General features: G+C 44.4%; 1 protein-coding gene across 1 annotated transcript in view; it reads left to right on the plus strand.

Moving 5' to 3' along the window:
* Positions 1 to 8882: 8882 nt before the first annotated feature.
* LOC132826026 (protein AMBP-like) overlaps positions 8883 to 23703 on the plus strand; it is a 58912-nt gene continuing 44091 nt past the window's right edge. Inside the window, exons 1-2 of the mRNA XM_060841747.1 lie at positions 8883 to 8996; positions 15869 to 16014. Of these exons, the coding sequence (XP_060697730.1) occupies positions 8883 to 8996; positions 15869 to 16014 (260 nt within the window). The remainder of the gene's footprint in view (positions 8997 to 15868; positions 16015 to 23703) is intronic.

A 23703-nucleotide genomic window follows, 5' to 3' on the forward strand; every position in this document is an offset into this window, starting at 1 on the left:
GAGTGGTTACAACATAGAACATGACAGTACAGGAACAAACCTTTCGGTAACTGTCATTACTGATTAATGAGAAACATCAGCACTAGATGTTTGACCATCCTTTCTTGTAATTAATCCAGGATTGGGAAATCCTGAGTTACATAGGTCTCTGTTGTTGCATGTTGTTGCTCACTTCTGTCATTTTGCATCAGACCAGAGCTGACCAGAGAAAATGAGGTGTGGTGTTGTGCTGAACGTGACGCCAAATTAACCAAATCCCCTCTGCCTGCCTTTGGTCCATATTCCTACACTCTTTGCATGTTAAGATTAGATTAGACTTACAGTGTGGAAACAGGCCCTTCGGCCCAACAAGTCCACACCGACCCGCCGAAGCGCAACCCACCCATACCCCTTACCTAACACTATGGGCAATTTAGCTTGGCCAATTCACCTGACCTGCACATCTTTGGACTGTGGGAGGAAACCGGAGCACCCGGAGGAAACCCACGCAGACACGGGGAGAACGTGCAAACTCCACACAGTCAGTCGCCTGAGTCGGGAATTGAACCCGGGTCTACAGGCGCTGTGAGGCAGCAGTGCTAACCACTGTGCCACCGTGCCGCCCACCTGTGCCACCGTGCCGCCCACCACGGGGGCTTACATAAAGATTCCTTAAACACCCCTACTGTGTCTGCTTCACCATGACCACAACCCCAGTAGTGCATTCCAGACACCTACCACTCTCTTGTAAAAATAACCTTGCCCCTCACATCTCCTTTGACCTTTCCCACACTCACCTTAAATGTATGCCACCTGCTTTTAGACATTTCAACTCTGGGAAAAAAATTCTGACTATCAACCCTATCCATGCATTTCGTAACTTTATAAACTTCTATCAAGTTTCTCCTCAGCCTCCACTGCTCTTGAAGAACAACCTGACCTTTTCTAGCCTCTCCTTATGGCTCATATCCTGTAATCCAGGCAGCATCCTGGTAAACCTCTTCTGCACCCTTTCTAATGCCACCACATCCTTCCTGTAATGTGGCAACCAAAATTGAATGCAATACTCCAAATGTGGCCTAACCAAAGTCTTATAGAACTGCAACATTACATCCTGTCTTTTTTACTGAATTCTCTGACCAGTAAAGGCAAACATACCATACACTGTCTTTAGCACCCTATCTAATTGCGTGACCACTTTCAGGGAGTTATGAACATGAACCCCCAAGATCCCTGTGTACCTCAATGTTGTTCAGGGTCCTATCATTTGCTGTATATTTTCCCTTAACATTTGATCTCCCAAAGTGCAGCACCTTCCAATTATCCAGATTAAATTTCATTTGCCATTTCTCCACCCACATCTGCAACTGATGTACATCCTGCTGTTTTCTTTGACAACCTTCTGCACTATCCATAATTCCCCCAAACTTTGTGTCATCTGCAAACGTACTAACCCACTCACCCACATTTACATTGAATAGTGAGAATTCTGGGTGACAAGGCAGTGAGGATACTGAGAGAGCAGACTGTGAGATTCCTGGAACAGTAGACAGTATATGAGGAATACGCTGAGGCAAGGGTTTTGATTAGTTACTTCACACTTGGTCATCGGTTACTTTTCAGTAATGTGCATACCTCCTGGGATTTGCAAATTCCACATTTTCCATTGCTTCAAAAACTCTGTTTGTCTTTAGATTCATTGGGATTTGAGTGGGAAATGGATCTATGGTCCAACCCAGTCACCCCGTGGCTCAACACTTTAACTCTCCCTCCCACTCCACCGAGGACATGCAGGTCCTTGGACTCCTCCACCGGCAGAACACAACTACACGACGGCAGTCTGCACATTCCAGTCTATTCTAACTCTGTGAACGGCTTCCATCGTATTAACATTCTTCTGTAAGTACGTTGTCCAGTACATAGAACATTAGGGCGCAGTACAGGCCCTTCAGCCCTCGATGTTGTGCCGACCCATAGAACCAATCTGAAGCCTATCAATCCTACACTATTCCATTTTCATCCATATGTTTATCCAATGACCATTCAATGCTCTTAAAGTTGGAGAGCCTACTACTGTTGCAGGCAGGGCGTTCCATGCCCCTACTACTCTCTGAGTAAAGAAACTACCTCTGACACCTGTCCTATATCTATCACCTCTCAATTTAAAGCTGTGCTAGCCATTACCATCCAAGGAAAAAGGCTCTCACTGTCCACCCTATCTAACCCTCTGATTATCTTATATGTCTCAATTAAGTCACCTTGCAACCTTCTTCTCTCTAATGAAAACAGCCTTAAGTCCGTCAGCCTTTCCTCATAAGATCTTCCCTGCATACCAGGCAACATCCTAGTAAATTTCCCCTGAACCCTTTCCAAAGCTTCCACATCCTTCCTATAATGTGGTGACCAGAACTCCAAGTGCGACCGCAGCAGAGTTTTGTACAGCTGCAGTATGTACCCATTGCTGCAGAGAAATACACAAATAGGAAAGGTTTGGGGGGATATGGGACAGCCATAGGCAAGTGGGACAAGATTTATTTGGGATTATATTTGGAATGGACAGGTTGGACCGGAAGGTCTGTTCCTGTGCTGTATGACTGTATGACGCTATGTGAGGTCATCCATTTTGGTAGGAAGAAAATAAAAATGGGTTATTATAAAAATTGCAGTTTGCAAGGGAATAATTGCAGAGGGGCCTGGGTGTCCTTGTAGATGAATCATAAAACATTGGTTTGCAGGTGCAGCAGGCAATTAAGAAGGTAAATGGAATATTGCCCTTCTTTGCGAGAGAGATGTTTAAAAATAGGGAGGCTATGCTGCAGCTGTACAAGGAGCTGATGAGGCCACACCTGGAGTACTATGTACAGATTTGGTCTTCTTACTTGAGGAAGAATGTACTGACGCTGGAGGGGGTGCAGAGACGGTTAACTTGGTTGAGACCAACATTGAAAGAATTGGCTTATGAGGAGAGATTGAATAGACTGGGTCTATCCTCAGTGAAATTTAGAAAGGTATTGGGAGATGTTATAGAAACATATAAAATTATGAAGGGAACAGATAGGATAGAAGCAGGGAGGTTGTCTCCACTTGAGCGTACCAGGACTACAGTCTCTGTATGTATTTATGAAAACAGTAGTCTCTGGGAATTTTGTACAGAATAACAGTCACTGGAAAGATTACAGAGAACTGCAATAACTATGTATATAGTAGAGAACAGCAGTCACTGTGTATATTTTAGAGAGTAGCAGTCCCCGTCTACACTACAGAGAGCAGCAATCCCTGCCTACATGAGAGAGAGAGAGTGAGGACTGCAGATGCTGGAAATCAGAGCTGAGAATGTGTTGCTGGAAAAGCGCAGCAGGTCAGGCAGCATCCAAGGAGCAGGAGAAGTGACGTTTCGAGCATGAGCCCTTCTTCAGGAATGAGGGGCTCATTCCTGAAGAAGAGCTCATACCCGAAACGTCGATTCTCCTGCTCCTTGGATGCTGCCTGACCTGCTGCGCTTTTCCAGCAACATATTTTCAGTACATGAAAGAGACCAGCAGTTAGTAAGTTTTTGAGAAGATCTATAGCTCAGGTTAAGGTTCTGGATGTAGGTTTGATCGCTGTGTTTTGTCACCATATGAGGTAACATCTTCAGTGAGCCTCCAGATGAAGCACTGCTAAGGATTCCTGCTTTCTATTGATATGTTTGGGTTTCTTTGGGTTGGTGATGTCATTTCCTATTGTTATGTCATTTCCTGTGGTGATGTCATTTCCTGTTCTTTTTCTCAGGGGGTCCAAGTCAATGTGTTTACTGATAGAGTTCCAGTTGAAAGGCCATGCATCTAGGAATTCTCATGCATGTCTCTGTTTGGCTTGTCCGAGGATGGATGTGTTGTCCCAGTCGAAGTGGTGTCCTTCCTTATCTGTATGTACATTTGACAAACAGGCAGAAAACTAGCCACCAGGATACATGAACATCAACTAGCCACAAGACGACATGATGCTTTATCACTAGTATCCTTACATACCCCAAAGTCAGTACAAAAGACTCAGGGGAAGGTACAAAACATTTTTATTGGCCTGGAATACACAAGGATGTGGTTACCTTTTGCTAGATGTGTAATACATGCCAAATAGTAGATAAGCCACAGGTGGTAATAAAACCAGCACCTTTGATGCTCATTCCTGCATTTGAAGAATCTTTCACCAGGGTTATAATTGATTGTGTAGGTCCCCTCCTAAGAACTAAAAGTGGGAACCAGTACTTGTTAATTCTAATGGTTGTGTGTCCAAGATTTCCCGAGATAATTCCATCACGGAGTATCAAGGAAAAAAAGGGTAGTAGAAGAGTTAGTAGCTTTCTTCACACGGTATGGGCTACCCAGAGAGATTCAGTCGGACCAAGGTCAAATTTTAATACTAGGTCCCTGGTGCTATGAGACAGCAGTGCTAACCACTGAGCCACTTTGACTCTAGCACCTTAGACCACACTCACAAACCATCCATTCGAAACAGAGAGGAGGCAACATTTTCACCCTCGGAAGGATTGTAAATCATTGAAGTTCCCTTCCCCTACAGGCAGTGGATGTAGAATCATTCAATATTTTGAAAGCTCATAGATTATGGACAAACAATGGTGATGGAAGATTTTTGGGAGAGATGCAGGAAAGTAGGATTGAGGTTAAAATCAGACCAGCTGGGAATGGCGGAACAGGCTTGATGGGCCAAGTGACCGAGTCCTTTTCACGTGCATGTACAAAGGCCTTTCAAAGTCCCGTGTACTGTACACCACAATAACATCCCCCTGATCAACACTCTCATTACCTAGGCAGAGAATGGCAGCATGTTACTTGAATACTGTTTGACTGAAGAGAAACCCATCATTTACGGTGCATAAGCCCAGATTGGATAAGGAAACCTAAGCTGACAATACTTTACCAAAAATAAATGACAGAGAGACATAAAGAGAGAGAGAGAGAGAGAGCGAGAGAGAGAAAGACACACACGCCCTCCCTCTCACACACACATGCACACATACACGCACATGGGCGCGCACACACACCCCACATCCACACATCCTCACTCTCTCTCACATACACACACATTTACCATTTGTTTTATTTCTCAATTAGATCTCCAATAACTATCTAATTCCTGTCAATAGACAGAACAATGAAGGAGGGTGTCATGAAAGGGGAGGGATGGGCTCGAACCTCATTCGCAATTTTCTTTGAAAAAAGCAAAATGTGCAAACCTCCAGCAGTCCTGCGAAACATCGAGAGGTAGGGGGGCATGAGAACGATGGGTGGGCATCAGGCAGCGGTGAGAAATATGAACTTACCAATATATACTCTGTCTGCCAGCCTCTTGCCCCACTCACTTATCCATGTGTGAGCACAGCAGGTAGTCTGGAGATGGAATACCCTCAGAAGAGAGCAGTGAGGGGCTTGTGTGTTATTCCTCCCTTAGCTGAGAGCTTATTGATATCACCCTGAACCCTTCTATGGAAAGTGCACCTGTAGTGAGAACTCTCTGTTGGCTTGCTGAGTTCCAAGGGCTGGACAATGATGTGTTGGTGTGCACACCCCTCTAGCAAACCCTGAGGACATTGGGCCTGTCTCTCCACGACAGCCACCAATCTGTTCACAGAGGCAGACAGACAGTTGCATGTTTGAGGCAGATTGGTCCCCACAGTGGAGCTGTACTCCTGTAACCTCTGAGCAGTGCCTCTGCTCCTGTCCCTGATTGTGCATGTGCACGAAATCCTTGATTAGCAAAGTCACAGCATCCTCTCCTACCAGAGACTGAGTGGTCCCTGGTCTCTAGACGTCCTCCGAGTGGCAGCAGATTGGGATGTTCCTTCCTCGCCAGCTGCAGATCATATGGTAGTGAGATGCTCAGCAGCTTGTGCCTGTGACTCTAACTTAGCTAACGTTCCCACTGAGTTCAGTTGTCAGTTATCTGCGTTGGTGTTTTGGAAGGAAGCTGTATTACCAGTGTTTTGGAGGCCTTCCCCTGAGAGGGGCAGGATGACATTTCTTGCTTAACAACTGATACAACTGGATATTCCACTGGTACCTGTGTGAGAGAGATGGGGTCACGGTCAAGGGTTAGGAGTGATACGCAGTGATGGACACTGACAGTGGGGCTACTGTGAGACCGAATGTGTATCCAAGGTAACAAAATTCATACAGCATGAAAAGGGTCTTGCAAAGCATCTCACATACAATTCTATCACAAACCCGCAGCTGCAGTTATTTACTCAGACACAGCTGGAAAATAACAATTTTATACTTGATTACTTTGGAGTCTGAGATCTGTCACACATAGTAGAAAAGGACTATTTACCTTACTTAAGATTTCCAAATAATCATGCTTACAGTTTTGAACTGGTTATAGATTTCAAATGTATTTACATATAACCAAAAAAGCACATTAAGCATTAAAGCATTTTCACTAAAAATCCTATGAGCGTGACAGTCTCAGATAGAAAGGGAAGGCCTGCCCCATTCTGTCAGCTGCAAGGACCAAACCACAGTTGCAGAAGTTAGCAGTGTTGGAATTCGATTGAATACAAAATGCAAGGTTCAAGGAGAAAGATAAGGTAGTTAATCGGTTAGCATTGCTGCCTCATAGTGCCAGGGATCCAATTTGGAATCCAGCCTTGGATAACTATCTGTGTGGAGTTTGCACATTCTCCCTTTGTCAGCACGGATTTCCTCCAGGTGCTCTGGTTTCGTTCCACCGTCCAAAGGTGTGCATTCTTAGGTGAATTGGCCACGCTAAGTTGACCAGAGAGGTACAGGTTAGGGTGGATTAGCTGTGGGAAATGCAGGGTTACAGGGATAGGTTGGGGTGCAGTCTGGGTGTGATGCTCTTCTGAGGGTCGCTGTGGATGCTTTGGGCTGAATGGCCTGCTTCCACACTGTAGGGATTCTCTAGTCTAGTTGTGAGATCATGGGAATTCCTGGAACTGTCCACAAGGCTGCCCATCATCAATTATATAGTTACATGATTAATTTGATTGGGTGTAAATGTAATTAGTTAATAATATAATTGGTCTGTAATTGTTGAAGGTGCATTAAAACATAGGTCTTGCCTTTGCTCAGGAAATAAATTTCTGACCCCTGAAGTTTCTTCCCACCAGTGTAATGTCAGTAAATGCTTTAATATTGGAAATGAACCATTGGTGTTGAGTAGCTTATTTGGTCTTTCAGCCACAGGAGCAGTGTGAGGGGTTGGGGTGGTAGATTGAGAGACAGAAGGTAAGAGTGGTAGAGCATTAGACTTGGTGGGTGATGGGGCAGTGGCAACGATGGAGCTGTGTGAGGTGTCAGAGTGAAAGTGGTGGCACTTATCGTGGTGAAGCAGTAAAGGTCACCGACCTCCTTACAGCACCATCGGGCATTCCTCCTCTTGGTTGCAAGTGCACTGGTACGGGTGGTAACCTTGGAGCAGATTTGCAGGCTCTGATGGCGTGGCATCCCGGGCTGATCCTGAGGGAACAGAATGTCATTTCCCTGCATCCAGCTGGACCGGAAGGTACCTGCTGGCAAAACAGGTCCCTTGTCTGCGATGTCTAGGAAAAATATCCAGAACCATGCTAACCAGTTTCTGAATTCCAGTGCTCACCTGGGCCTGCAATGGTGTTTTAAGATTGGCCTGGGTGCCAGGAATAACAGTCCATTCCAGGATACCGGTGTGTAGCAAGTTGTTCTGGCTATGGTGAGGTGATAGAATCAGGCTGGTATTGGATCTCAGGAGCATCACAGGCACATGGAAGGTTATTAAATGAGTTTGGGATGATATGGTGAGAAATCTTGCCAGGCCTACCACCCATAAAACTTAATAAAATTGGCTGGTCGAAATATTGGAAGATTCAGCCCAAAGTGGATATTTCACCACTTACTTGATTATTAAGCACAGAAAAAGTGTGACTTGTTGTCCAGAGCAGTGGTAGTTGGACTTGTTAAGAAATGACCAAAGAACAGAGTTGACTTAATCCATGCTATGAAATGGCTGAAGTGAAGGTTTCAGCTTCACAGATAATCACCAGGTGAGGTTAATGTGATGGCACAGTTACAGTAACCTGACTCAGTACTTTATCATTGTGTATGGTGGCCATAGCAATGGCTAAACAGAGTCCACCATCAGAGGTCACAGTGATCCTGTAAGCATATGATCAGGTAGCTGAAACTCAATTTAAGAAAGGGGATGATTAAGAAACAGGTGTTTTACACTCAGGAAACAGATTCCGAGTTATCACAGAACACTCACATTAACACTGAGGCTGAAGGAAAGGGGATACATTTCCAAGTCAGGACGGTGAGTGGCTTGGAGGAAACTTGCAAGTGGGGTATTCCCATGTATCTGCTGCCCTTGCCCTTCTAGGTGGAAGCGATTATGAGATTGGAAGGTGCTATCGGAAGAGGTGTTTTCAGAAAGCCAGACTCTAAACATGCCACCGGAACTTTCCACTGAGTAAGGGCCAGCCAGAGGTGAGGACACCATCCCCCACCCCACCCCACCAAAAGTATGGCCTGGAGTTTACCGACTCCTTGCACTGTATCTCATGGGCATATGTAATGATCTGCAAACTAGATAAGAAGACAAGATCACTTCCTCCAGATCCCACCCCATCCCCTCCTCCCCCCAACTCTCCGCAAAGGAGGAGATGATGCCATTGACTAAGTTTCTGGACATACTTTAACTTTAAACTGGAAAATTCCAGTTGCTGCCATTTCCCAATTGCTGGTCTGTACTGTGATTAACAATTAACAAGAAGCATCAACATTGGATGTTTGACCGTCCGTTGTTGTACCTAACCCGGGATTGGGAAATCCTGAGCTACACACCTCCCTGTGCTTCATGTTATTGCTCACTTCTGTCGTTTTGGATCAGATCAGAGCTGACCAGAGAAAATGAGGTGCGGTGTTGTGTTGCTGGTTGCTGTGCTCTCCCTGGGAACTGGAGCTGCTGTCCCACTGAATGAAGCTGACTATGATCAGATTCAAGAAAACTTTGATTTAAATCAGGTAATTGACATTTGATTTAGCACAACAACGTTGGCTTGCTGGGTTTTGGAGACTGTAGTCCTGCTTTTAAATTCAATTACGGGTATGGGCTGGTCCAGCATTTATTGTCAGTCCCAAGTTGACCTTGAACCTCTGCAGTTCGTGTGGTGTAGGTAAACCCACAATTCTGTTAGGGAGGGAATTCTAGGATTTTGACTCAGTGACCCTGAAGGAGCAGCAATATATTTCCAAGATTGGATGATGGGTGGCTTGGAGGGGAACTTGTATGAATAGAATTCCTGCAGTATGGAAACAGGCCCTTTGGCCCAACATGTCCACAATGACCCTGTGAAGAGTAACCCACCCTGACCCATTCCCCTAACCCATCATCCTATATTCACTCCTGATTAATGCATCTAATGTCCACATCCCTGAACACGATGGGCAATTTAGCGTGGCCAATTCACCTCACCTGCACATCTTTGGCTTGTGGGAGGAAACCCACACAGACAAGGGGAGAATGTGCAAACTCCACGCAGACAGTCACCCGAGGCAGGAATCGAACCCAGGACCCTGGCACTGTGAGTCAGCAGTGCTAACCAGTGAGTCACTGTGCTGCCAAAGATGGTAATGCACCTTCTTAATTATATTCAGTGGCTTGGCCTCCATAGTTTTCTGTGATACAGAGTTCCAAGGATTCATCACCTTCTAATTCTGACATGCCCTGTGTCCTGAGCCTGTGACTCCTTGTTCTAGATCATCCAAAGGGATCTGCATCCAATTTCTCCAGCCTTGTTAGAATTGAATATGTTTCGATCAAATCCCCTCTCATTCTTCCAAATGCCAGTTAAATTGCCCTAATCCCCTCCACAGAGGACTAAGATCTAGTCCAGGAACCACTCTGACAAATCTTCACTGCACTCCCTCTATGGCAAGCATATCTTTTGGGACAGGAGAAAGTGAGGACTGAAGATGCTAGAGATGAGAGCTGAAAAATGTGTTGCTGGAAAAGCGCAGCAGGTCAGGCAGCATCCAAGGAGCAGGAGAATCGATGTTTTGGGCATAAGCCCTTCTTCAGGAAGAAGGGCTTATGCCCGAAATGTCGATTCTCCTGCTCCTTGGATGCTGCCTGACCTGCGGGGCATATCTTTTGGGAGACAAAACTCTGCACACAGTATTCCAGGAACAATAGCAAAAATGGTTGGGAAAATTCAGCAGGAATGGCAGCATCTGTGGGGAAAAAGCAGAGATAATGTTTTGGGTCCAGATATCCTTCTTTAGATGCTTCTCCAAGAGTCACTGGACCCGAAATGTTAACTCTGTTTTCTCCCCACAGATGCTGCCAGCCTGCTGAGTTTTCCCAGCAATTTCTGTTTTTGTTTCTGATTTCCAGCATCTGCAGATCTTTGGTTTCTTTTTCTCACAGTATTCCAGCAATGGACTCAGCAAGGACCTATACAGCTGCAGTTAAGGTTTCCCGACTCCTGTATCCAAACCTTCTTCCAATGAATACCATTTACCTTCCTGACAGTGTATTACAGCTGCATGCTTGTTTTTAATGACCAGTGTACATGGACTCCCAGGACCCTTTGTACATCAACATTTTCCAATCTATCACTACTTAAATAACACACTGTCATTCAGTTTGTGCTGCCAAACTGTATAAATTCACATGTATCCACCTTAAATTGCATCTGCCATGTATTCAACTTGTTTAAACCACTTTGATGCCTCTTTCCTTCCTTCTCCACAGCTCACAATTCCATCTGATTTTGTGTCATTAGCGAATATTTCATTTCCTCGTCCAAACTGTTCATATAAGTTGGGACTGGGGCAAACATTGTGAGGGAGAAGGTTGTTTCAGTGAGTGGGCAAAAGAAATTGGCAGATGGAGCAGAATGTGGAATAATCTTTGCTAAGAAAAATAGAATATCACTTAATGGAGAGAGACTGTAGAATGCTGCAGTACAGAGGGATCTGGGTGTCCTTGTACATGAAACATAAAAGGTCAGCCTGTGGGCACATGTTAAATTAGAAAGACTCAAAGTTGGCCCTTTGTGGGCAACACAAAGATTGCGGGAGCTGTGGATAGTGAGGAAGATTGACGAAGGGTACAGTAGCATATAGATAGACTGGAGACCTGAGAGGAGAAATGGCATATAGAATTTAATCCAGACAAATGCAAGGTCTACTAGAGTCATAGGGTCGTAGAGATGTACAGCATGGAAACAGACCCTTTCGGTCCAACCCATCCATGCCAACCAGATATCCCTACCCAATCTAGTCCACCTACCAGCACCCGACCCATATCCCTCCAAACCCTTCCTATTCATATACCCATCCAAATGCCTTTTAAATGTTGCAATTGTACCAGCCTCCACCACTTTCTCTGCAGCTCATTCCACAGGAGAGAAGTGTACAGTAATTGGCAGAACCCTTATGAACATTAACATAGAGAGGGGTCTAGGTGTACAGGTCCACAGTTCCCTGAAAGTGGCAATACAAATCAATAAGGTGGTCAATAAGGTATGTGGCATGCTTGCCTTCATCGGTCAGGAAATAAAGTATGGAAGTTGACAAGTTATGTTACAGCCTGTACAGAACTTTAGTTCGACCACATTTGGAATATTGTGTATAGTTCTGGTCATTGCACTACCAGAAGGATGTGGAGGCTTTAGAGGCGATACAGAAACAATTTACCAGGGTGTTGCCTGGTTTGGAGAGTACTAGCTATGAGGAGAGATTGGACAAACTTGGTTTGTTTTTACTTGAACATTGGAGGCTGAGGGAAGCTTATAAAATTATGAGAAGCATGGATAGACTGCATAATTGGAATCATTTCCCCAGGATGGAAATATAAATTACGAGAGGATATAAGTTTAAGGTAAAAGGGGGTAATTTTAAAAGAGATGTGGAAGGCAAGTATTTTGCCCAGAGGGTGGGAAGTGCTCCTAGAAGAGGTGGTAGAAGCAATAGCAACGTTTAAGAGCCTTTTTGACAGATACATGAATAGGCAGGGAATAGACGGATACAGATCGTATAGAAGCAAATTGCTTCAAGTTTAGAAGGACATCACATGTTGGTGCAACTGTGGTGAGCCTAAGAGTCTGTTCCTGTGCTGTACAGTTCTTTAGTGTAAGGAAGATGGAGTATTAAAAAAAGGAAAGCTTTACTACGGTTGTCCAAGTCATTGGTGAAACTGCACATGGAATATTGTCATTACTTAAAGAGAGGCATGTTTGCATTAAAACAGTCCAACCAAGGCTCACTAGGCTGATTCCTGGGATAAAGGCGTGTCTTATGAGGAAAGTTGTGCAGGTTGGACCTGTACACATTGAAGTTTGCAAGAATGAGCAATGGCCTTACCAAGATATTTATTATTCTGAGGGGGCTTGGCAGGATAGATACTGAAAGAATGTTTTCCCATCTGAGGGAATCTTCAACTTGGGACTAGTTTAAAAACAAGACAAAGAAGAGAATGAATTTAGTGTCATAGAGTCACAGAAATATACAGCACTGAAACATTCCCTTGCATCCAATTCATCCATGCCAACCAGATATCCTAACTAAATCTAGTCCCTTTTGCCAGCATTTGACCCATACTCCTCTTAACCATTCCTAATCATAAAGCCATTCATAATGCTTTTAAATGTTATAATTATACCAGCCTCCATCACTTCTTCTAGCAGCTCCTCCCAGACATGCGCCACCCTAAAGGTTGCCCCTTTGGTCCCTTTTAAATCTTTCCCCTCTCACCTTAAACCTCTCATTCTGAACTTCCAGGGAAACCTAGTGAAAGACCTTGTCTATTTACTCTATGTATGTCCCTTGTGATTTTATAAACCTCTATAAGGTCACCCCGCAGCCTCTGACCCTCCAGGAAAAATAATCCCAATCTATTCAGCCTCTTCATATAGTTCAAATATCTTTTGTCAGAAGATGGTTAAACTTTGGACTTCTCTACCCTGAGAGAGCTGTCGAGGCCAGGTCATTGAAAATCCTCGGGGCTGAGTTAGAGAGATTTGGATCAATGAGGGTTGCAGGGATTAAACTGGAAAGGAGAATTGAGGCTATAACCAAATAGGCAGCAATCTCATTGAACCATGAAGCAAATTCAATGGGCTGAATGGCTGCAGATCAATATCCATTACTGGATGAACAAAAATGACCTCCACTTAAACCTTGGGTAGACTGGGGCCATTATTTTTGGTCTGTGCTCCAAACTCCATTCCCATACTCCTGACTCCATCTCTCTCCCATGAAAGGCTCTGCAGTTGTCAACGTAAATTTTGCACCTTGTCAGAGACAAACTTCCAATCATATCTTTGCAATAACACTCAATCAGCTACATGTCAACTCTTCCAGCACCACTAATCCAGAATCTTACTGATTTCAGCCTTGCGTGAGTCCCCTCTTGATGAAAGCCTTATTCATGCTGTGGCTATTCTTATCCCAGACACTTCCAACTCATTTCTGGTCAGCCCCACTCATTCTCCAGAAACTCCAATTCCTCCAGAACATGATTCCTGTGTCCTTGCTCCCACTAGACAATAGACAATAGGTGCAGGAGTAGGCCATTCTGCCCTTTGAGCCTGCACCACCATTCAATATGATCATGGTTGATCATCCTTAATCAGTATCCTGTTCCTGCCTTATCTCCATAACCTTTGATTCCACTACCCTTGAGAGCTCTATCTCAAATGAATTCAGAGACTGGACCTCCACTGCTCTCTGGGGAAGAGCATTCCACACAGCCACCACTCTCTGGGTGAAGAAGTTTCTCCTCACCTCTGTCCTAAATGGTCTACCCCATATTTTTAAGCTGTGTCCTCTGGTTCGGCACTCACTCATCAGTGGAAACATGTTTCCTACCTCCAGAGTGTCCAATCTTTTAATAATCTTATATGTCTCAATCAGATCCCCTCTCAGTCTTCTAAACTCAAGGGTATACAAGCCCAGTCGCTCCTGTCTTTCAGTGTAAGGTAGTCCCGCCATTCCAGAAATTGACCTCATGAACCTACGCTGCACTCCCTCAATAGCCAGAATGTCTTTCCTCAAATTTGGAGACCAGAACTGCACACAGTACTCCAGGTGTGGCCTCACCAGGGCCCTGTATAGCTGCAGAAGAACCTCTTTGCTTTTATACTCAATCCCTCTTGTTATGAAGGCCAGCATGCTATTAGCCTTCTTCACTACCTGCTGTACCTGCATGCTTACCTTCACTGACTGGTGTACAAGAACACCCAGATCTCTCTGTACTGCCCCTTTACCTAAATTGATTCCATTTAGGTAGTAATCTGCCTTCCTGTTCTTGCCACCAAAGTGAATAACCATACATTTATCCACATTAAACTGCATCTGCCATGCATCTGACCACTCACCTAACTTGTCCAGGTCACCCTGTAATCTTCTAACATCCTCATCACATTTCACCCTGCCACCCAGCTTAGCATCATCAGCAAATTTGCTAATATCATTGCTAATACCATCTTCTACATCATTAACATATATTGTAAAAAGCTGCGGTCCTAGTACAGATCCCTGCGGTACCCCACTGGTCACTGCCTGCCATTTCGAAATGGAGCTGTTTGTCACTACTCTTTGTTTCCTATCAGCCAACCAACTTTCAATCCAAGTTAGTACTTTGCCCCCAATACCATGCACCCTAATTTTGCTCACTAACCTCCTATGTGGGACTTTATCAAAAGCTTTCTGAAAGTCCAGGTACACCACATCTACTGGATCTCCCTCATCCATCCTCAAAAAATTCCAGAAGATTAATCAAGCATGATTTCCCCTTCAAAAATCCATGCTGACTCTGACCTACCCTGTTACTACTATCCAGATGTGTCGTAATTTCATCCTTTATAATAGACTCCAGCATTTTTCCCACCACTGAGGTCAGACTAACTGGTCTATAATTTCCTGCTCTCTCTCTCCCACCTTTCTTAAAAAGTGGTACAACATTAGCCACCCTCCAATCCGCAGGAACTGATCCCGAATCTATTGAACTCTGGAAAATAATCACCAACGCATCCACGATTTCTCAAGCCACCTCCTTGAGTACCCTGGGATGTAGACCTATAGAATCAGGTTGAAATTAAATCACTAAAATCATAGAAAACCTACAGTGTGGAAGTAGGTCATTCAGCCCATCAAGTCCACACTAACTCTCCGAAGAACATCCTTCCCAGATCCATCCCTGCAACCCTGCATATCCCTTGGCTAATCCACTTAACCTGCACATCTTTGGAACATGGGATGAAACCGGAGCATCCAAAGGAAATCCATGTAGATGCAGAAAGAACATACACATTCCACACAGTCACCCGAGATTGGAATCAAACCTAGGTCCCTGGCATTTTGACGCAGGAGTACTAACCATTTATCCACTGTGCTGCCCAGGATCCTTTCATCCATCATCACTATCCTCACTGATCTACATTTCTGGTAGCAATATCTCTACTTTAAAATTCTCATTCTGGTTTTTGAAATCCCTTCATGACGTCAGGCCACCCGCTGTCAGGAAATACCTGCAGCTTCCCAAATCTTCAAGAGATCTATGTCCTTTCAACTTGAGCTTCTTTAGCTTCCTCACTTTAATTTGTCCCACACATTTGGCTCTGGAACCCACTTCTCAAACTGCACAGCATCTCCATCCCACTTCCTTCAAACTTCCACATACACCACTATTTGCTATTTTGCTTACTATTTCCTTTTGTGGCTGAGTCATACTTTGGTTTATCACACTCCTGCGTAACACCTGAGGTTTTGTGATGTTGAAGGTGCTATATAAATGCAAATGAATGGTTTGGCATTTATCAGATTATAATGCAAGGCTCTATATTTGACAGTTATGAACTGTAGTTTTAATGAAAATATTTTTCTTGCAGTTTCTTGGGACATGGTACACACTTGCAAATGGCTGTGACTGCCCTGAGTTCATTAAGAAATTTGAGAAAATAATAGCAATTAGCAAAGTAACATTCTCAACCAACGAGGAAATGACTAAACTCATCGGGAACTATGTGTATGATCGGTAAGGAGGCTTATTTATACCCTGACCATGATATTCAGTGATTAAAGTTCACGGGAGCTGTGTGAAGGGTTCTTCAGGGGCAAGGCCAGCATTTGTGGACCATCCCTAATTGCCCTGGAACTCAGGAACTTGCTATGGAGGGCAGTCCAAAGTCAACGAGATTGATGTGCACCTGGAGTCACATGGAAACCAGAACAGGGGTGGACAGCAGTTTCCTTCCCTGAGGGACATTAGTGAGCCACATGGGATTTGACCAACAATCAGCAGCGGGTTTCATTGCCACCAAGACTAGCTTTGCAGATATTTTCTAAACAAAATGTTCAGTCATGTTAGCATACACCTCTGCATCAGATAGGACTTGAATCCAGGTCTCCCAGCTCAGACATAAGGACATGACCACGAGCCTCCTCAAACAAGCTTCATGTTCAATTTTTAGTTATTTGCATGTCATTTCTATCAGATATGTTGCAAGGGTTGAACGCACTGCAAGCATTGGACGGGGCTCCAGGATTATAGATCCAGTGACATTAGCACTTGCACCTTCTCACCACCTCATTCATATACAAACACAGTAAAGATAACCATAGAATGAGTGGAAATACTCTAGTTAACAAAGATACTGTTTTAACTGTCTAACCTGACATCAGAACAGGCAATGTGGTTTGTGATACTGCCAGGGCAGTGTGGAGAATTGATTGTGCAATGTTTGGAACTGACAGTACAGAGCGTGGAACTAACAGTTCTGTGTTGGAGTGAAAAGTGCAAATACAGTGTGTGGAAAAGAATGTGCAGTGTGTGGTACTTCAGGTGCAGTGTGATATTGACAGAGCTGTTTGTGGAATGAATTGTGCAGTGTGCTGTTTGTGGAAAAGAGGGTGCATTGTGTGGAGCTGACAGTGCAGTGTGAAGAGAATGGAACTCAGGACAGTGTGCGGAACTGACAGAGCGGTGTGGAGTGCACATTGTGTGGAATTGGCAATGCAGAGTGTGGAATTAACAGTGCAATGTGAAGAGTGAGGAAGTCAGTGCAGTGAATGAAACTGACAACAGTGTTGAGTACACGTTGTGTGAAACTGACAATGCAGAGTGTGGAACTGACAGTGAAGTATACAGCATGCGGAATTGGAAAGAACTGACTGTGCAGAATGTGTAATTGAAGCACAGTGCCTGGAACTAATAGTACAGGGTGTGGAATTGACAGTGTAGAGTGTAGTGTTAGAAATGGTCTGTGCACTCTATGGAATGGATAGCTCAGTGTGTACAGTGTATGAAATGGTCAGTGCGGTGTGCGGTATATGGAATGGACAGTGCACTGTGCAATGTATGGACTCATCAGGGCAGTGTGCAGTGTTCGAAATGAACCTTGCCGTGTAAAGAATGGACAGCATGTTGTATGGAATGAACAGTGAAGTGTGCATTTTATAGAACAGAATAGAATATCCTTTATTATCGTGTAGAAGTCCAGAGAAAGGTTTTTACAATGGCTGCCTTTAATGGCGCCATCTTTGGGACAAGGACTTAGATACAAATCGTGGATACAAAAGAGGAATAAAACATATTTACAAGGATACTGCCAGGACTCAACGATCTGCATTATAGGGAGAGGCTGGACAAACTAGCACTTTTTTCTATAGAGAACATTGGAGACTGAGGGGGTGTTTTTATAGAAGTGTATAAGATCATGAGAGGAATTGATAGAGTGAGTGCACTCAGTCCTTTTCCCAGGGTTGGGGAATCGATGTCTAGAGGACATCAGTTTAGAGGTAGAGGGGAAAGAATAAAAGAGAACTTGAACAGAAATTACTTACACAGAGGGTGGTACGCATATGGAATGAGGTGCCAGAGGAAGTGGTTGAGGCGGGTACATTAACAGTATTCAAAAAGGCATTTGGACAAATACATGGATGGGAGAGGTTCAGAAGGATATGGGCCAAGTGCAGGGAAATGGGGCTAGGGTGGATTCTGGTTGGCATGGACCAGTTTGGGCCAAAGGGCTTGTCTCTGTGCTGTAGGATTCAATGACTCTATGACTATGAAAAGTAGTAGCCTCACTTACAGTATCTAAAAAAAAAGTTGAAATAAGATAATTATAATATAGTTAAAGGATTGACATTACAGTTCGGTAAAGAATTTCAAACAGCAGCAGCTCAGCACATGGTCTGTCTACCCATGCCAGACCCTCGTCCAACAGCTGCCTCACTCAGTTTCAAGCCTCCAGTCCATAGAACATAGAACATTCCAGCGCAGTACAGGCCCTTCAGCCCTCGATGTTGCACCATCCTGTGGAACCAATCTGAAGAATATCCAACCTACACTATTCCATTTTCATCTGTATGCCTACCCAATCAGCATTTAAATGTCCTTAAAGTTGGCAAGTCTACCACTGTTGCAGGCAGTGCGTTCCATGCCCTTAGTATTCTCTGAGTAAAGAAACTACTTCTGATATCTGTCCTATATCTGTCACCCCTCAATTTAAAGCTATGCCCCCTTATGCTAGCCATCACCATCCAAGGAAAAAGGCTCTCACTGTCCACCCTAGCTAACCCTCTGATTATCATATATATCCTCTCAACCTCCTCTCCAATGAAAACAGTCTCAAGACCCTCAGCCTTTCCTCATAAGACCTTCCCTCCATACCAGGCAACGTCCTGGTAAATCTCCTCTGAACCATTTCCAAAGCTTCCACATCCTTCCTATAATGCGGTGAAGAGAACTGCTCACAATATTCCAGGTGTGGCTGCACCAGAGTTTTGTACAGCTGCAACATGTCCTCGTGACTTCAAAACTCAATCCCTTGACCAATAAAAGCTAATACACCATATGCATTCTGAACAACTCTATCAACTTGGGTGGCTACTTTCAGGGATCAATGTATATGGACATTAAGATCTCTTTGCCATCTACACCACCAAGAATCTTATCATAAGCCCAGTACACTTTATTCCTGTTGCTCTTTCAAAGTGTATCACCTCACATTTTTCCAAATTAAACTCCATTTGCCACCTCTCAGTCTAGTTCTGCAGCTTATCTATGTCCCTCTGTAACCTGATTTGCCTATAGAAAACTATTATTTTCCTTGATCTGGTCTACCAACAAGTTTTCATGTCCCCTCCTGGCTCTCCATAGCTCTCTCTTTAGGTCTCTTGTGGCTAACTTTAAATGAGCCTTCATGTCTCATCCTTACATAAGCCTTGTTCTTCATTTTGACAAGAGATTCAACTTCTTTAGTAAACCATGGATCCCTCGCTCAACCACTTCCTCCCTGCCTGACTGGTACATACTTATCAAGGACTCGCAGTAGCTGTTCCTTGAATAAGCTCCACATTTCAATTGTGCCCATCCCTGCAGTTTCCTTCCCCATGCTATGCATCCTAAAGTTTGCCTAATCACATCATAATTGCCTCTCCCCCAGCTAAACTCTTGTTCTGTGGTATATACTTATCCTTTTCCATCAACTAATTGTGGTTACTGCCACCAAAGTGCTCACCTACCTCCAAATCTAACACCTGGCTGAGTTCATTACCTAGTAACAAATCTAGGGTGGCCTTTGTTGGTCTGTCTACACCTTCCTGCATACATTGGACAAAAACTGACTCATCTACAGTACTTGAACAAGAGTATTTCCAGTCAATATTTGGATAAAGTCCCTCATAACAACTACCCTGTTATTCTAACTCCTATCCAGGATCATCTTTCCAATCCTTTTCTCTACATCTTTGGAACTCTTCAGAGGCCTATAGTAAACTCCCAACAGTGTGACCTCTCCTTTGCTGTTTCTAACCTCAGCCCATTCTACCTCAGTAGATGAGTCCTCAATATTGTCCTTAACTAACAATGCTACACTTCCTTCTCTTTTACCATCTACTCTGTTCTTACTGAAACATCTAAACCCCAGAACCTGCAACAACCATTCCTGTCCCTGCTCGATCCATGTTTCTGAAATAGCCACAACATCGAAATCCCAAGTACCAACCAATGTTGCAAATTCACCCACCTTATTCTGGATGCTCCTGGCATTAAGTAGACACGCTTCAAACAGCTTCCTGCCTGCAGGTACCCTCTTGTGACCTTGAAACCTTATTTCTGACCTCACTACTCTCGACCTCCTGGACACTGGAACTATAATTTAGGTTCACATCTTCCTGCTGAATTAGTTTAAACCCTCCCGAAGACCATTAGCAAATGCCCCCCCCCCCCCAAGGTTATTGGTACCCCTCTGGTTCAGGTGAAGACCATCCTGTTTGTAGAGGTCCCTCCTACCCCAGAGAGAGTCCCAATTATCCAGGTATCCGAAAGCCTCCCTCCCGCACCATCCCTGTAGCCACGTGTACAACTCCTCTCTCTCTCCCTGTTCCTAGCCTCACCAGCACATGGCACCGGTAACAAACCAGAGATAATAACTCTGTTTATTCTAAGTCTAAGCTTCCACCCTAGCTCCCTGAATTTCTACCTTAGATCCGTACCTTTCTTCCTACCGATGATGTTGGTGCCGATGTGGACCATGACTTGGGACTCCTCCTCTTCCCCCTCAAGGGTCCCAAAAACACAATCAGAGACATCACAAGCCCTGGCACCTGGGAGGCAACACACCAACCATGAGTCTCTCTCCTGTCTGTCCCCTTAACTATGGAGTCCCCAATGACTAATGCTCTCCTCCTCTCCCCACTTCCCTTACCCCTGGTAATTGGTTCCCACCACCCCCCAACATTTTCCAAAACAGTATACTTGTTATTGAGGAGAACAGCCACAGGGGATCCCTGCACTACCTGCCTGTTCCCTTTCCAACCCATCTGCCTTTTTATTATCCCTGAGGTGGGATTACCTCCCTGTAACTCCATTCTGTTATCCCCTCCACCTCCCAAATGATCCGAAGTTCATCCAGCTCCAGCTCCCTAACACGGTTTTTGAGGAGCTGGAGTTGGGTGCACTTCCCAGAGTTGAAGTCAGCAGGGGCACTAGGGGTGACCCTTACCTCCCGCATTCTGCAGGAGGAACATTCAACTATTCATTCCCACTATTCTAAATTCCAAATAAAAAGCTAGTTACCTTACCAATCTGGCACACAGAACATTTTTCTTTGATTAGAGGAGGAGGATGATGGGTGGGAGACACTACCTGAGTCGTGTTTTGGGTAACATAACCACCCAAATATATGACCTCACTTACTCAGCAGTACTGTGCCAGCTCCTGCTCAGTGTGCGCTCCGTCAATTTTTAAAGCGGTGATTCACCTTCCCATCAGTCCCTGGTCATCAGTCCCACTCTTCTTGCTGCTGAACACAAAGTGGAGGGCACCAATGCTCTGCTCCGCTCTGCACCGGCCATCAGCTGCGCTGCTCCAGGACTAATTACCCCTCACGTTGCAGTGGGACTCGACATTCCCCTTGCACTGTTCCGGGACTATCTTCCACTCGCATTGCACTGGGATGCAGGTTTCCCAACGCACTTCACATGGACTCACATCCTCTCTCCCTGCACCAGGACTCGGGATTCCCCCCTCGCTCTGCTCCGGGACTCTCAGTACAGTGTGTAATGTATGGAATCTCAGTGCAGTGTACAGTGTATGGATGCCCAGTGCAGTGTGTAGAGTATAGAATGCACAGTGCAGTGTTTAGTGTCTAGAATGCACAGTGCAGTGTGTAGTATATAGAATGTACAGTGCAGTGTATGGAATCTCAGTGCAGTGTGTAGTGCATGGAATCTCTGTGCAGTTTACAGTGTATGAAATCTCAGTGCAGTGTTTAAATTATGGAATCTCAGTACAGTGTACAGTGTATGGAATCTCAGTGTGGTATACACTGTATGGACTATGTGTAGAGTACAGAATCTCAGTAAAGAGTGTCGATTATGGAATCTCAGTGCGGTGTGTAGTGTATGGAATGCATAGTGCAGTGTGCAGTGTATGGAATCTCTGTTCGGTGTGTAGTGTATAGAATGCACAGTGTAGTGTGTAGTGTATGGAATATCAGTGCAGTGTACAATGTATGGAATGCACAGTGCCATGTTTAGTGTAAGGAATGCACAGTGCAGTGTGTAGCATATAGAATGCACAGAGCAGTTTTTAGTATATAGAATGCACAGTGCAGCATACAGTATATGAAATCTCAGTGCAATGTATAGTGTATAGATGCACAGTGCAGTGTGTAGTGTATGGAATGCACAGTGCAGCATACAGTGTAAGGAATGCATAGTGCAGTATGTAATGTATGGAATCTCAGTGCAATGTGTAATATGTAGAATGCACAATGCAGTGTGTAGTGTATGGAATGTCAGTGCAGTCTACAGTTTATGGAATCTCAGTGCAGTGTGTGGTGTATGGAATTTCAGTACAGTGTCTAGTGTATAGAATGCACAGTGCAGAGTGTAATGTATGGAATGCACAGTGCAGTGTGTAGTGGATGGAATCTCAGTTCAGTGTGTAGTGTATGGAATGCACAGTGTATTGCATCGACTGCACAGTATAGTGTATGTAGTCTCGGTGCAGTGTACAGTGTATAGAAAGCACAGTACAATGTTTAATCTATGGAATGCACAGTGCAGTGTGAAGTATATGAAATGCACAGTGCAGTGTACAGTGTATGGAATGCACAGGGAGGTGTGTAGTTTATGGAATGAACTGTGCCGTGTGTAGTGTATGGAAGGCACAGTGCAGTGTGAAGTGTACGGAATCTCAGTGCAGTGTATAGTGAATGGATGCACAGTGCAGTGTGTAGTGTATGGAATGCACAGTGCAATGTATATTGTATGGAATTGCAGTGCAGTGTATAATGTATGTAATGGACAGTGCAGTGTGTTGTTAATGGAATCTCAGTGCAGTGTGGTTGTGTATGGATGCACAGTGCAGTGTATCGTGTATGGATCGCAGAGTGCTGTTGGTAGTATATGGATGCACAGTGCAGTGTAAAGTCCAAGGAAGGCACAGTGCAGTGTATAGTGAATGGAATGCACAGTGCAGTGTAACATATATGGAATCTCAGTGCATTGTACCGTGTATGGAGTTAACAGTGTTGTGTACAGTGTATTGAATGCACAGTGCAGTGTGTAGTGTATGGAATCTCAGTTCAGTGTGTAGTGTATGGAATGCACAGTGTAGTGTGTATTGCATCGACTGCACAGTATAGTGTATGTAATCTCAGTGCAGTGTACAATGTATAGAAAGCACAGTACAATGTTTAATGTATGGAATGCACAGTGCAGTGTGTAGTATATGGAAAGCACAGTGCAGTGTACAGTGTATGGAATGCACAGGGAGGTGTATAGTGTATGGAATGAACTGTGCCGTGTGTAGTGTAAGGAATGTCAGTGCTGTGTGTAGTGTGTGGAAGGCACAGTGCAGTGTGTAGTGTACGGAATCTCAGTGCAATGTATAGTGTATGGAATGCACAGTGCAGTGTATCCATTGTATGGAATCGCAGTGCAGTGTATAATGTATGTAATGGACAGTGCAGTGTGTTGTGTATGGAATCTCAGTGCAGTGTGTTGTGTATGGATGCACAGTGCAGTGTATCGTGTATGGATCGCAGAGTGTTGTTGGTAGTATATGGATGCACAGTCCAGTGTAAAGTCTATGGAAGGCACAGTGCAGTGTGTAGTGAATGGAATGCTCAATGCAGTTTGTAGTGTATGGAATGCACAGTGCGGTGTGTAGTGTATGGAATGAACTGTGCAGTGTGTAGTGTATAGAAGGCAC

This window comes from Hemiscyllium ocellatum, chromosome 21, assembly GCF_020745735.1.
Source record: "Hemiscyllium ocellatum isolate sHemOce1 chromosome 21, sHemOce1.pat.X.cur, whole genome shotgun sequence".
In the NCBI taxonomy this organism is placed as follows: domain Eukaryota; kingdom Metazoa; phylum Chordata; class Chondrichthyes; order Orectolobiformes; family Hemiscylliidae; genus Hemiscyllium; species Hemiscyllium ocellatum.